General features: G+C 48.3%; 2 protein-coding genes across 2 annotated transcripts; both read left to right on the top strand.

Moving 5' to 3' along the window:
- Window positions 1–900: 900 nt before the first annotated feature.
- Window positions 901–3,343, top strand: LOC122374408. The gene is made up of 3 exons (XM_043353137.1): window positions 901–1,127; window positions 1,410–1,581; window positions 2,187–3,343. Exons 1-3 carry the CDS (start codon window positions 1,064–1,066, stop codon window positions 3,088–3,090), a joined length of 1,140 nt encoding a protein of 379 aa, XP_043209072.1. The 5' UTR covers window positions 901–1,063; the 3' UTR covers window positions 3,091–3,343.
- Window positions 3,344–8,762: 5,419 nt separating this feature from the next.
- LOC122374394 lies at window positions 8,763–13,659 on the top strand. Its single transcript, XM_043353117.1, has 4 exons — window positions 8,763–9,336; window positions 9,636–9,803; window positions 10,482–10,654; window positions 11,219–13,659. Exons 1-4 carry the CDS (start codon window positions 8,809–8,811, stop codon window positions 13,350–13,352), a joined length of 3,003 nt encoding a protein of 1,000 aa, XP_043209052.1. The 5' UTR covers window positions 8,763–8,808; the 3' UTR covers window positions 13,353–13,659.
- Window positions 13,660–14,603: the final 944 nt, after the last annotated feature.

Below are 14,603 nucleotides of genomic sequence, written 5' to 3'. Positions count from 1 at the left end.
GGATTATCAGCCCTAAATTTTCGCCCATGGTATAACAAGGAAATGCAACTGGCCAAAGCGCCACTGACCCAATAATGGAACGGTGCGCGACTGAGACCAGCTGTGCTATGCACGTGTTTATGAAGCTGGTAAACATAGCCAGAACAACTGATTTCCTGTACACTCAAAATAATATTTACTAAGTCCCGTATTATCCAATATCTTAGCAAATCTCACGAACCCAAAGCGTGCCAAGTCCACATCAACGCAATCCAAAAGCGTGTTAATGTCCATTTAACACGACTTAGGTTAGTGAGATTTACCAGGATAACGCGGAGCGCGGCGGAAGTTAGTAAATGTATCTAACAGTGTAGTCACCAGTCGGCAAGCACCACAACAAGGATTTGTAATTTTGACAGTACGAGTAAATATAAATATGATAAGCGTCATTTTGTTTAGAGAGAAAGACTGAGAGAGGGAGTGTAATATATGAAACGGTTGAATATAAGTAGGCATGTGCCCTGAAATCTAATATAGACAAATTTTAGGGGACACGTTAGATTCAGCCACGCCGAGGGGTGTCCAAACCCTGTCTATCCCTTACAATTAAATATTGGTCAAAGCAGTCATTAGAAGATGAGTTATCCATAATCATATGTAAATGTCCATGTCTATGGCCGCCACTCTACGTCCCCCCAAAAAAGTCGCACATTTTGTCTGTCATGACTCACTGAACAGTGAGAACACAAAACATTTTGTGCTGCCGTGGCAGTCCCACCCGGGTCACTGCCGGGCGTGCCGCCACTACTAGTTCCGTTCGAGGCTGCGCATGACCCTGGGTGTGGGTCCGCCCCGCGGGGGAGGAGGGGGCAGGGTGTCAGGGGGGGGGGTCAGGGGGTACTCCACCGCCGCCCAGTTACCGCAGTACTGGATGACTGGCACACAACCCGCGCCAATAAAAACCACCGGGAGCTGCCGCTGGACCGATCAGTGAGCTGCGCTGGCCGGGCCGGAGCTGAGCTGCGCTGATCGCCGCTGGAGCTGCGCTGATCGCCGCTGAGCTAATCCGCTCTGGAGCTGAGCCATGGCGCTGTTCGGCCGTCTCTGGGTTCTGCCCGTACTTCTGGCACTGCTGGCCGCGACCAAAGGTGAGGGTATGTACGGCACAACATTATATAGGTTTAATGAGTTTTCAACCTAACGGATCAACTAAATGCGATTTATTGCTGAGTCCTAGTCGTTGATAGGCATTTCAATGTCTGTTCCCTTGTATGATTTTATTGAATTTTGACAACACTACATTTCTATGAAGTTATTTTGATCAATTTTCCGTGTGCATTGGGTTTATTTCAAATCACTTCATTACACTTGGAGAATGCTTTCATGAAGCTATTTTGATCAATTTTCCGGGTGTCTGGTGCTGATTTTAGGCGATGATTCTGGCTCCATGGAGTCAGGCGAGGTCCTAGAGATGCTGGACGATACGCTGGAGACCATGAGGGTAGCCGGCTGCCTTCCTGACGATTACGTCTCACTAGAGCTTCCCTCCTGCGAGCAAGTCAACGGGGGAGTGTACGACAAAATTCTCTGCGTCGCCAAAAGGTGATAGTTGCTGCTTAGTGGCAGGACAATCTGTGCAGCAAATGAACTTGCATTTATTACCATTCATGCTAAAAACATTGTACGCAAGGGAAGCATGTGACTGTGAAAGTAACTTGGTGCTTGGCAGGGCTAAGATTAGCTCGTGTTTGAATTGCGTGGGCTGGAGTAAGGCAACGTGAGTAACAATAGTTTTAATCCATCGCATACATGTAAGGTCAGATTAATGCCATCAGATGATAAACCTAGTCTCAGATAGACAGATAGAGGCTAGAATTGCGAGGCGCCCACTCTATGCCTCTTTTTGTTGGACAAGTTTCCATCATTTGACCAGGCTCTGGAAGCCATTTTTTTTCTGAGTTACGACTTCTTGAACAAAATTCTAGAACAGAATTGCGTCAGAACAGCGGCCAAAAAGAGGACTACCAATAACTAGTAGCTAACTATAACAAATAGCTTATAACAAATAGCAAATAACTAGCGGTTTCATTAGTTTAGGACAGTATCACACACAAACATGCCTGTTCAGCTACAAAACAGGCTGTGAAATCGTGTCAGCTATTCACCATCCTGCATGACCTGTTCTAACATAATATTTTCGCTTCCAGTGCCGGCTTTGCCAATGAGTCTGGGTCATATAATGCTGAGACCGCCACCACCTTCATCGGCTCTTTGAGCTCGGACGAACAGTGGGTGGAGGCGACGAAGGCGACGCTGAACTCCTGCTCTTCGATGATGTCCGATGAGCTGCCCGACAACAGGCAGGGAGTCTTCATGTTCGCTTGTCTGGTGATGTCGCTCAAGTTCCAGTGCAACGCCAAGCGTACGGGAGATGCCATGCAGTCGATTATCGGAACTGAGGGTCAATCCATCGGACAGGCTCTGGCTTATATCGCCGAGGGCTACTGTGTGACTGGCGGCCTTAAGAACCCCGACAGCATCGACGAATGGACGGCGTGCTCCGAGCAGAACTCCCTCGACCTGGAGGTCCTCGCCGAGGCCGGAGAGGCCTACAAGAAGTTCGCGTACACTTCGGAGGAGGTGGACATCGACGCAGATGACATCAACGCGCTTAGCGACCAGCTGGACAACTTCAACGCCACCATCCACTGCACGATGACAGCGATTGGGGATATCACTGCTGACGGCGAGCTCGACTTTGACCGGATGCGCGAGAACCTCAACACCAGCAAGGGCAAGGACTACATCAAGAAGACTGCCGCGGGGGTGCTCGACTTCTGCCAGGGCATGTCACCCGCAACTCCCAACGACTACGTGACATGCTGGTTCGGCAGCCTGCCCCACGCCTGCATCTCGCTGCAGGCGCACGGCCTGGTGCTGGCTCCGGAGAAGAAGCCCAGCTGCCCGGCGGGGGGACGCGGAGGGAGGGGACGCGGAGGAAGGGGACGCGGAGGAAGGACCCAGCGCCGCAGGAACCAGCGCAGGAGGAACCAGCGCCGCAGGAACCAGCGCCGTCGCCAGAGGCCGCAGCAGCCCGCCGAAGAGATTTAGAGGGTTGCCGAACAGAGCTACACCCAACGGCCGATACAAATGATTGCGGAACAGGACCACGCGTTTTAGCTCGCTTGGAGGAGTAGCAAACTCAGGCACCTGCTGTTGTTTGAACCCACAGTCAGACGATACCGAAATTAGATCGCACCCCCTTTATGTATAATCATTGGCATTGTTCATGAAACGCACATGCGGTTATATACAAAATGTTTACAATGGCACCGTTTCTACAAATACACTTTTCAAGATTGAGAGGATTATTTGGTAATTAAACTGAAATAATATGAGACACATTCAGCACTTTTCACCGCCCCACACCGGTGTTGATGGGCTAACACATAATTGCGTATTTTGTTTCCTGTGAAAATTCACCACCCGATGAATTCCTCTGAGGATCTGCAATGTCGACCAAGAAATGTCCTTATATCTTGTCATGGGAGCGCCGCGTCTCGAAACATTCCTCAAAGGCAGGGGGTTACAGTAAAGCTACCGCAAACCACAATACCACAAAACACTGAACACTCCTGTTACAATCCATTAGCATGGGCTCCTTGTAGAGTTCAATAGGTTTTGTGCCTAATAGATGCTAGCATCATGTTAGCGCTAGCTTCTGCTAGTTGCTACCTACATTGTACAGGCGTTGAAGACAGTACCCGTCCTGATATGAAATAAAGTACGACAAAATATTTCTATAATGCGCCATGATCGTACCATGTAGCTATTTATAGTCAGCTAGCAACAGATGGCGTCGGACAGGCTTTCATAGCAGCACACCCACGTGGGTAGGGTGTCACCAAACCAAGTGTCACCCATCAGAACTGTCAGGTGACCGCCTACACCGCCCACCGGTACCCCGTGCCACGACCCCCCCCCCCCCCGGGGAAGGGGCTACCGGCAGAGACCTCTGTTGGTCAGAAGTGGAGTTACAGCTCGCCATGATGAGACGTCATGACCCCGACCTGACTGGGCTAGCACCCCCCCCCCCCTCGCCCCCAGCGCCAGTTGCCCAGTTGAACGATAACATAACATCCAATGCTAGCTGCTGTGGTAAGAAGGGCGCTAGCGTCATAACTAGAAATCGGATATTTATGTGATTTTTTTCGCCAAAAATATGCCATTTTTATGTTCGAAATTATGGCAAAATATGTTACCAAATCATCAAAATATGTTAATTGAAGCACACCTTGACCACCGCCGGACCTATTGATTTTCTACACACGCACCGGCACGCGCCGGCACGTTACGCGCCGGCAGAGGGGGGGGATACGACCCCCCTCGCCGTTTCGCCCCTGATCGAGCTAGAGCGTCGCGGAAAAAAACGAGCGTGCGCGCCGTTACGAGACGCGGCGATTGATGCCCGATTTTAAGACCTCAGGTCAACCAATGGCTTCTCAGTCCTCTCCCAGACTCCAGCCAGCTCAACTTAGCTGCATTGTCGACACCGCCTGCAAACCACCACGGGTCCAGTCCGCTCCCAGCCGCCGTGATCGCAATCCGAGCCGACTTCTCGAGTTCGAGGCGGCGTGGCGGCGGGGTAGTAGTTTGTCGTAGTACCTACGACCAACTACGACCACGATTCTAATACAGGCTTATAAAACATTCCTAACACAGAGACCACCGCGGGAGGTCTGACTGAGTGAAGCTTTAGCCTGACCGGCCTTTTTTCCTGATGGATTGTTTTTCAAGCTTCAAATGTGAAAATATGTCCCCATGCCTACTTATTTGGATGTGTGGCTCTGCAAGTCAGTTACTCAACCAGCATCAGTCCGGCTCTCCATCGCATAGCCCTCGCTCACCACAGCCCCAGAGACAGCGTTTACACTTAGAGGTGTCATGCTGGTCATAAAATGATTACTGATTAGGGAGAACTACCTTGTGACCTAATTTCATCGACCTGGACCTAACCAATGACGCTACAGGTCAGGTCAAAGGTCGAATTTTCACCGTTTACAGGCATTTCAAGAAATGTGTTGAAAAATCAAATAAGAAGGAATTCCATTGAAAATCATCGATGGGGAATTGTACGTCAAACACATATTTTGCTATCTGAGGTCACTAAAACCAGGTCAGGTCACATAGGCTAGGTCACTGAGGGTCACAATATGAAAGTGTAGCGTGATACGTGTTTTATGGTCCATTTTACATGACAAACGCGATTATGTGGGTCACGCAACCTTTAAGACCAGTTTAGGCTATATTCTGGTGAAGGTTAGGTCAAGGTCGGGTCAAATTAGGTCAAATTTCAAACTTGATATTTTGCATAAAATGGGTATTGATTCGATGCAGTTCGTCACGGGGAGTCTAATGGTGGTCTTTGTTTTGTGCTACGTGGTCTAGAATTGCTAAAAAAATTGTGTTTGAAAAATTGACGTCATCAGTTCTGAACAGTTTTTTTTTCGCTATGACTTGGCCAAAAAAAGAGGTATAGATCTCAAAATTGGTATGTACGAAATAGAAGACGGTAGGGACAATCATATACATTTCAGGTTTTACAAATCCGATTTTTTTTAGGGTTTTCGGCTATTATAGTTTTAGTGATGATGAAATAGCCTTTGCTCATACTTAATCGAAAAATGACGAAAAAAAAAACAAAATATATATAAAGAGACTGATATTCGCCCTTGTGGCTTCTTCAGAGTGAGCATTTAAAACATTCATATTTGAAGCAGAGATGGCGAACGTGCGGATAACATTCTTTGCACCACCGATCACAAGTTGTTGCTAATTTAAATAGCAATAATCCAATTTTAACACTTTACCCTAAGTACTATACTCTGTTCCGTTTCAAGCTTGCAGCCGGAGTGCCCTGCTGAAAGCAGTGCGTGATTTCTGTATGTACAGCTCTTACATTTTAAAGAGACCCTCCCACCTTAACATCAGTTTTGAGTTGAGATAGCCATGTTTGCGGCCAGGCTCAGAAACCACCATTTATCCTGGTCGCAACCCCCGCAGCTTTATGGTGTTCAAGAAATTTCTTCCCTTTACTTGCAGGGTGGGACCAGCGTGGTCCCTATCTCTTAACCATTACGGGAATCTGATGACGTCATCAGGCTTTCGAGCGTCCGTTAAATGTTTGACTAAAACGTTTTGTAGCACGCGGTGGTATATGCTGCTTTGCGCGCAACAAATGCCGCACTTTCAAATAAAGTCGCTAGGAACAGCGGAGATCCCAAAAAGTAAACAAAAGTAAAAGTCTAATATCTTGAAAACCGGTGAATATTTTTCGATGAAATTTGGTAGATATTCGTTTTTGCTCTTTTTGAACCGAGCGACATCACTTTCATGCCAATTCATTAACTTTTTTGAGGGTGGGAGGGTCCCTTTAAGACGCAAATTCTTGAGCGGAGAAGCGATCTGCCGAAGAAACTCCGACTGCAAGCTTTATATGGAACAGACTATAATCCTAAATGCATCTAAGTCAATGATACCTAAAATAAAATTTCGGTACCGGTGTCAAATGTGTAATTGTGCAGGGATCGTGTGTGTTCTTATTTAGGCCAACATGCGTCATTTTATTTCTGTATACCTATATGCTGCCAGTCTGGGGAGAAGATCGTGATCGTAAATCATGCCTTTTTATTTTAGGTATCATTGACTTAGATGCATTTAGGATTAGTACTTAGGGTAAAGTGTTAAAATTGGATTATTGTTATTTATATTAGCAACAACTTGTGATCGGTGGTGCAAAGAATGTTATCCGCACGTTCGCCATCTCTGCTTCAAATATGAATGTTTTAAATGTTCACTCTGAAGAAGCTACAAGGGCGAAATATCAGTCTTTTATATTTATTTTGTTTTTTTTTCGTCATTTTTCGATTAAGTATGAGCAAAGGCTAGTTCATCATCACTAAAACTATAATACTAACAATGCTCATCACAGCCATCAAACATATATGTTTTCGGCTATTATATAAAAAAATGCTTTTTATTTTGGGGGTTCAAAATCCCAAAATTTGAAGAAAAAACTCATAAAGCAGTTTTGTAGCCCAGTCCATTCTACACATTCTATGTCTGAACAATTTTTTTTTGTATCCTCAAAGCGAGAGCTCATCCCGCGAAATCTTTTTGGGGTTGAAAATGGCAGAACAAGACGTCATTCTGACGTCATTTGCGGCCAACCTATCATAGCCTCTGGAATTTTTTTAGTCACAATGTGTAAAATTGATGCCCGGAGGGGTCCTGAAACTTCGGTGACGATATCGGCAGTCGCTTGGGAAATATCTACGGAAAAAGACAGGGGCGTTTCGCCCCCCCCCCCCCTACGGGGCGCGGGTTAACCCTCGCCCTGGCAGGGCATTTTTCATAGCACGGCCTGGCAGGGGGGCCGATGCTACCCCCCCCCCCCCTCGCGATTGGCTCCTATGACACTTAGAAACACCAAATTTGGTAGGTAGGTGGACCCCCTGGAGTTCTCGCCCCTGTGCAAATTTGGTTGCTCTAGGTCAATATTTAGGGGGGTTTTGGCCTTTGGGGGTATAAATGTAAAAATTTCGCTAAAAACAGGTCAAAAGTTTTTCGCTTATAACTTTTGATCTAATTAAGATAGAGCAAACAGAAATGCACCAGTGAACTCAGCATGCCAAGGCGCGTCGAATGATATACTTTTTAGCTTGATTAAATGTACTTAAAGTTTTTCTTAATTGTTAAGTAAACTTTAATGAATTAATTAAATTCAAGTTAACCAAATTGCACCATATCGCATATCATTCGATTCGGCTGATCACCAGGAACACAATGACACCATTTTTTAAGCTCTAGCGTCATTATGTGCCAAGTTATTGGCAACAACGTCATTTGACCTCAGTTGACCTCATTTGACCTGACCCATGGATAAGCAGATCAAACAAAGAAGCACCAAGTGACCTGCTGTTAAGTACTGTGGTTTCAAGGCACAAAAATGATAGAACGAAGCGGATATCTCCAGTATTTTCCGAATTTAGTATTTTCCCATAGGCTTAACATTACGACGTAATGACCTCTAACTGACCTCAGGTCAGTGACCTCAAAAACCCGAACTAAATGTTATACAACTCGGTGAAATTAGCACATCCTGAAAGTTCGAAGGAAATCAGTCCAAAACTGTGAGTTGGACAGGTGCAAAAAGAAAATTGAAATTTGACCGTGACCTTGTACCGGTTTCTGACCTGGTGACCTGACCCAAGGTCAACCGGACCTGAAATTTTCAGGTCATATGTAAAAAGGTTGCCCCATAGGCTATGCCAAATTTGGCGGCGCGCACGCTATCTTCGAAAAACCTTAAGGGGGGACGCATCGACCCCCCTGCCAGGGCGAGGGTTAATGCTGACGCTGGTGACTGGCGGCCTGGTATGACGACAAGGGCGAGCCGGCGACGTCGCGAGATTTTCCACCATGTCTAAAATATGTGAGTTTTTGTTCAAATGTGCATTTTATGTTATTTCCATTCGGAGAGTTGATTTTACGTGAAAATGTGCTTTATGTGATCACATAAAAATCTGATCTCTAGTCATGACCCTGCACACCGGATTTCTAGCCACCAGCATCCTTTTGGGAGCACCGTTTGACCCCGCCATGAACTGTGACATACAGCGAGTTCTGCCAACTCAGCTCGGACAGACGTCAGGGTCCGTCAGGGCGCTGACGCCCACTGACGCCCCCCTATCGCCATAAAAGGGCCCCCGGCCAGCGGTCAGTCGCAGTCCCTGCCAGCCCGGTCTCGAAGCCAGCAGTGTTGACGCCATGCTGCGGCTCTCGCTATCCCTCGCCGTGCTGCTGGCGGTCTCCGCCGCCGGCGACAAGTACCCGATCAGCCGCTTTGGCTGCGGCTGCAACCGCAACATCATCGCCGCCGACCTCACCGTCCAGGAGATCTCGCAGCTGCGCGTCTACATCCAGCAGCTGGGCATCAAGAACCACCCGGTCCTCACTGACGACGTAATCAATGCAATCTTCCGGTTCAACCTGAACAACAACTACCAGGGCCAGGTGCCATCCAAGCGTTCCACTCTGCTGCAGATCTTCTCCGAGTCTTTCAGCTCGCTGACCGACGCGGTCCTCCCCAGCGTCTCGCAATGCGGCAAGTTCGGCGATTACCTCTACAAGGCGACGCCGCTGGTCATCTCTGGGGACCGCAAGTTTGATATGTGCTCACTGGTGGCCTCCTACGCGGTAATCCTGCATCAGCGCGAAGTCACCGTCAACTTTGACCAGCTGAACGTGATACTGAAGCTCGGACTGCAGAAGTACCTCAAGTCCACGGCCTACCAGGTGAGGCACTATGCTATGCTATGTGTTATGTTACAAGGTGGTTACAAGGCGGGTTATGTTACGTGCTCCTTCACATTATTTGATATTCATCGAAGCTCTTGTTTGCATCAGTTTTTTCTTCAGTGCAGAGCTATAGTTTCAAATGCTGAGATAGTATGTCCATCGCACCACAAGTGGCAGCAAGAAATATTTACACCCGAATCCCGTACAAACTGGCACACAGGAGCGCACAGGCTTTGTGCTTAGGAAACCGAGCCTACGCTCTCACACCATCTAATCATGTCCTTTGTCTGTTCCAGTCGAGCTACAGCATGTTGACACAGCTGCTGACCAGCCTGGACTTCATCGATCACGACCTGCCCACGATCCTCGACTACGAAGAGCTCATTGCTGTACGTCGCGCATTGCTGCTGCGCTACAACATCAAGAGGGCCCGGTTCGACAACAGGTTTAGACTAGCTATCGAGGTAAGCATTCCGGAATACTTGTGTTATTGCGCTTGGAGCTGGAATCATTAGAAGCACAAGCCTCAACGCAAGAAGGTATCTGCATTATATCTATATCTGTTGGTAGTTTACGCGTGATGCATAAGTTATTCAATAAGTGTTTCTTATGTCGTATGAAACTTAGGATAGTTGAAACGCAAACTGTACCGAAATACTTGACGAAAAAATCCAATAATTAAAAATAAAGCTGTTCTAAACGCGCTAGACACCATCTATTTCTAAACTGCAAGGAACACAAGACACATCGAATATGATCTCAGGCAGCTTTTGCCAAATTGTCAGGGAACTCAGATTTGTTTTTCAATAGAAAAACACAATTCTAAAGAATAGTGTTTTAACTATTGACAACAAACCTTCGGTTATATTTCATGAACATGCTATCAATGGCTACGTTTCCATGACACAAGCTAAGCCGATTTTGAAAAATGGATTTGCTCCATCATAGCAATTAGGCATAATTTAAAAATGTAAATATAGGATTAGGTGCTAGCTAAAACCATATATACCTACGCTCATTTTTTGCATAAGGTAAATAGTTTCCGAGAAAAACGCACGTGAAATTTCGCTAAATCGATTTAGACGTGTCATGGAAACGTAGTGAATGACAAGTCACATGCATTTTCTCTATTATCTCCACAGGAGTTCAAGCTAAACCGTCATCGCCTCCTGAGCACTTTCAACACCATTGCCTTCCGTGGTCCGTACTACGAGATCGTCGTGCAGGAGGTCATCAGGGAGATCATCAAGATCTTCCCGGGACTCTCAGCTTCGTCCGTGCGCATCATCCTCGACGTGCTGCAGCTTACCAACGCGTGAGTGGAGTTGTTTGTTTGAAGCAAGAGATAAGTCATAAAGGTCGCACGACGATGTAACTAGAAGAGCCCACTAGTCCTCGCAACGGGTAGGCAGTAGGCACACGTTACTCGTCTTGTCCTGTCTGGCTGTTCGTCGTCTTGCACGAGCAGCAAGAGGTGTAACAGTCTTTATCACGTATTTCAGCAGGAATAGTAAGAACCTATAAACTCTTCCTGGCAAAAGTGTCGTAAACAGAAAACATTATAATTAAACCCTCCTTTTCAAAGTTTCTTCTATTGACAACGAACAATTAAGCCATCCTTGAATAGGGTCCCGCAGGGGAAACGGGGCATCTAATTGTCAACGTAATTAACTTTACCGCCGTAGCATGGGTTGATATAAGCCCCAATTAAGAGGCCCATATGCAAGTAGTAAACAATCCAAGCGTCACAACAGTAGGTTTCATGCGCCGAACGCACTTGGTCAACCGTGCCTCATTTACTTTTAGACGTCTGTGCATGGTGAAACGATACCGTGGTGTTAGCTCGATTACGTTAACATACGCGTCCCTGTTTCCACAGTCCTGGCGGCAAGGCTAGTCCCAGGGACCTTCTGGCACTGATCACCGTGCCCAGACTGGACGCTGAGCTGTACGTCATCCAGGAGTACTACATCCAGAAGTACGTCGCCTCCTTGGTCACCTACTATCCCTCCATCTCAGTAGAGATTATCAAGGAGGCTTACCCCACCTTCCTCATCAGTCTGATTTCGCAGGGCATCCAGCCGGTGAACACGATCGTTACTTACAATACCTTCCACTACTACCTGCAGGCCTACTTCCAGTCCACCAGCTCCTACTCTGTCGAGTCTATGACGACCTTTTTCCTCCGCACGGTGGTGACGTCGATCCCTCGTGGCTCACCACACTTCCGTATAAACATTTTCCAGTCTACTGTTGTCATCGACAACATCCTGGTGCCGCAGCCCTGGACCAGCATCTACAGGAAGGGCAAAGCTAGCATCATCAAACGCATCGTCGGGCCACAGGGCAACAGCAGGAACATTATCATTCGTCTGAAGACCGGACGCGGTGAGAAGCCCGTCATCCAGAACGACCTCAAGTTCAAGAACATTGTTCCCGCTGACGTTCCGGGCTATGACCAGTTCGAGTACCAGAACGTTATCCTGTCAGCTATCCAGCTGAGCCAGGTTGCCAGCGCGCTGATCCAGCGCTTCAACCTGCTGAAGCAGCCCTCGCTGCAGCTGTCGACGCTGCGCATTATGATTCGCGCTGGACTGATCAAGGGAACTGGAGTCCAGGCTGCGAACGCCTTCAGTACACTGTTCCAGGGTCTGCCCGCCTACTCTCTCCCGACCGACTTGACGTTCGTCTTCTCGCAGCTGACCGAATTAAACCTGCAACTGACGGAGACTCAGATACGTGGTGCGCTCCAGCAGTTCTACGTGGTGACCCGCTCCCTGGGCTATGTCATCCCGCAGGAGACGATCCACAGTGTGTTCGTGTACTCCGTTCGCGAGTACCTCTCGACCCTGACGTCGATCCCGACTCAGCCGTTCGGAGATGGGTTCCTTGAGTTCCTGTACCTGCGTCTTGAAGTTATCATCAAGAAGGTAGTGGTGATCGAGCAGCAGGTGCCTATTGACGACTACGTCACCCAGCAGATCTTGTCTGTTTTCGCTAACGTTCGCATCAGCGTGGAGGCCAGACGCACGATCATCCGGTTCATCCACAACTCCAAGCTCCTCCCGAAGCCCCAGAAGGGAGTATCGGTGGTGAGCCAATATCAGGCTCTGCTGACCTCACTAACGAAGCGTTATCCGCTTGATATTTTCGTCCTGAATAAGAACATTCTGGTGCAGATAAGGAGTCAGCTCATCAGTGCTGGTATCCAGATTCAGCTCAAGGTTTTGCGCGATATCAACATCATCGCATACATCTCTCTCGGTCTTATGGATCGTCTGAAGGGGCAGAACACGGTGGGTTATGTTCGCCAGATTGTCTACAGCTCGATACGCTACTTCCTGCGAACCAACAAGGTCACTAGCATCCTGAGCCTGGAGTTCGTTCAGTTCCTGTTGCACAAGTACAAGGTGCCGTCACCCCCGCAGATCTGGTGGCAGCCACCCGTCGAGCAGCACAAGGTCAACATCCAGCGTGACATCTACATCCTTCCCGACATCTATCTGCCAGTGAGGAGTGTCCACCAACTGGTTGTGATCCTCCAGAAACGCTTCGTCTTCGTGTCGATCGACAACGTTCAGACCATTATCGTGCACACCATCCTGATCCTCCGTGCCAACGGCGTGACCATCACCAGCGACAACTGTTACGATTATCTGTACAGGTACTACAGCGGACTGCCAGCGAACATCGGCGTGGAGTCATTCGACATCAGCAGTGTTCTGGATAGCATCAAACGCTATGCGGCGCAGACCACTGTGACCGAGGTGCACGTGCAGTCGGCCCTCGTAGAGCTGTGCATCCACCTGTACTCGATGGAGCTGCCTCTGCCCAGCGTGCAGTACCGCAACAAGTTCCTCGGCTATGTCATCGACGCTTACGGCAAGAAGTATCGCCGGCACGGACTGCCTCTTGGCGCGCGCTTCTACAAGTTTTTGAAGAAATTCCTGCCGAAGGCCCGCCACACAAAGCCCAAGTACATCTCGTGCAAGTACGACTACTTCAAGTGCTAGATATCAATGCAGAGCAATTGGGCTTTGATCACTCGTGGATACCACCTAAATGACTATGGTCCATGCCAGAACAGCTGCACACAGTGCGGCGTTCTGACATTGGATTGGCATCAGAGCTGATATGACACATGATAAACGCATTGTTTGGAGGGTATTGTTAAATGGGTGGGCATTTTTCAGGGTTTACCTACACGTGTGACATGAAATTATTGTTTTTGTGTCTATTCTGATCCATGTCATGAAATTGGGTAGTGCATGTGTTGGTGTAACTGTGATATCAAATAATAATAAGACGATGATGGCGAAATGCGGTGTTTTTGTTTGTCGGTTTGCCATTTGAGAAAACGGAAGGGCGATGGGAAGAACTCACCTGAAACAAACTGAGAAACGTGACTCACTGTGTACGAGCTCACGATGAGCGCAGACGGCCAGACGGCTTAGCACTAGCGAGCGGGCATGCATAGACAACAACCTTAAACTCGAAAACAACAGGGTACTTCACTACAATACATCATATATTGTCAGCGGAGACACTGCACGACTCAACCCAACACGACACGACTCAACCATTGTTATGGTAACTTTGAGCTGCGCCCCGCTGGGGGTCCTAGATTTCCACGCCCTGCTGGGAGGGGGGGGGGTTGAACACCCCCCTTTAAAGGGACTGTCCCACCTTAACGTTAGAATTGAGTTGAGATAGCCATCTTGATGGGCGTTCTTTGAAAATCAGAGCCGTGAAAACCGTTTATCCGTCGCCGCCCTCGCGCTTGCAAAAAACATTGTCATAGTGTGTAACGGGGCTGTATTTTGTCCGTTTTTTGGAGAGGTGGAACAGCCCAGTACAGAGAGCACACAGCATTAGCACCGCCTAAAGCAAGATAAACGAACAAGGCACAGGAGGCGTTGGGGTGGCGGCGGGCGAACAACGACTTTTTTGCTGGCTCTGCGTCGCCTGTCGCTGCGTCAACTGCGGGTGCGGCGGCGCCGCCGCGCCGGCTCAGCCGCCGCAGGTTGACAAGCGCTTAAGTTGGCGACGACCGATAAAAGTCTTTATACGCCGTTGGCGCATAAATTGCCATTTATCCGTCGCCGCCCTCGCGCTTGCAAAAAACATTGTCATAGTGTGTAACGGGGCTGTATTTTGTCCGTTTTTTGGAGAGGTGGAACAACCCAACCACCCCCCGGCCCACCTGTCGCCGCGCAGGCGGCCGGGGTTCGCAGTCCGGGCTGGGCGACGTCAGTGCGAACTTG

This window comes from Amphibalanus amphitrite, unplaced genomic scaffold (assembly GCF_019059575.1).
Source record: "Amphibalanus amphitrite isolate SeventyFive unplaced genomic scaffold, NRLGWU_Aamphi_draft 001652F_arrow, whole genome shotgun sequence".
Taxonomy (NCBI): domain Eukaryota; kingdom Metazoa; phylum Arthropoda; class Thecostraca; order Balanomorpha; family Balanidae; genus Amphibalanus; species Amphibalanus amphitrite.
The sequence above is the reverse complement of the archived record's forward strand: the minus strand, read 5'-3'. Positions and strand labels throughout refer to the sequence as shown.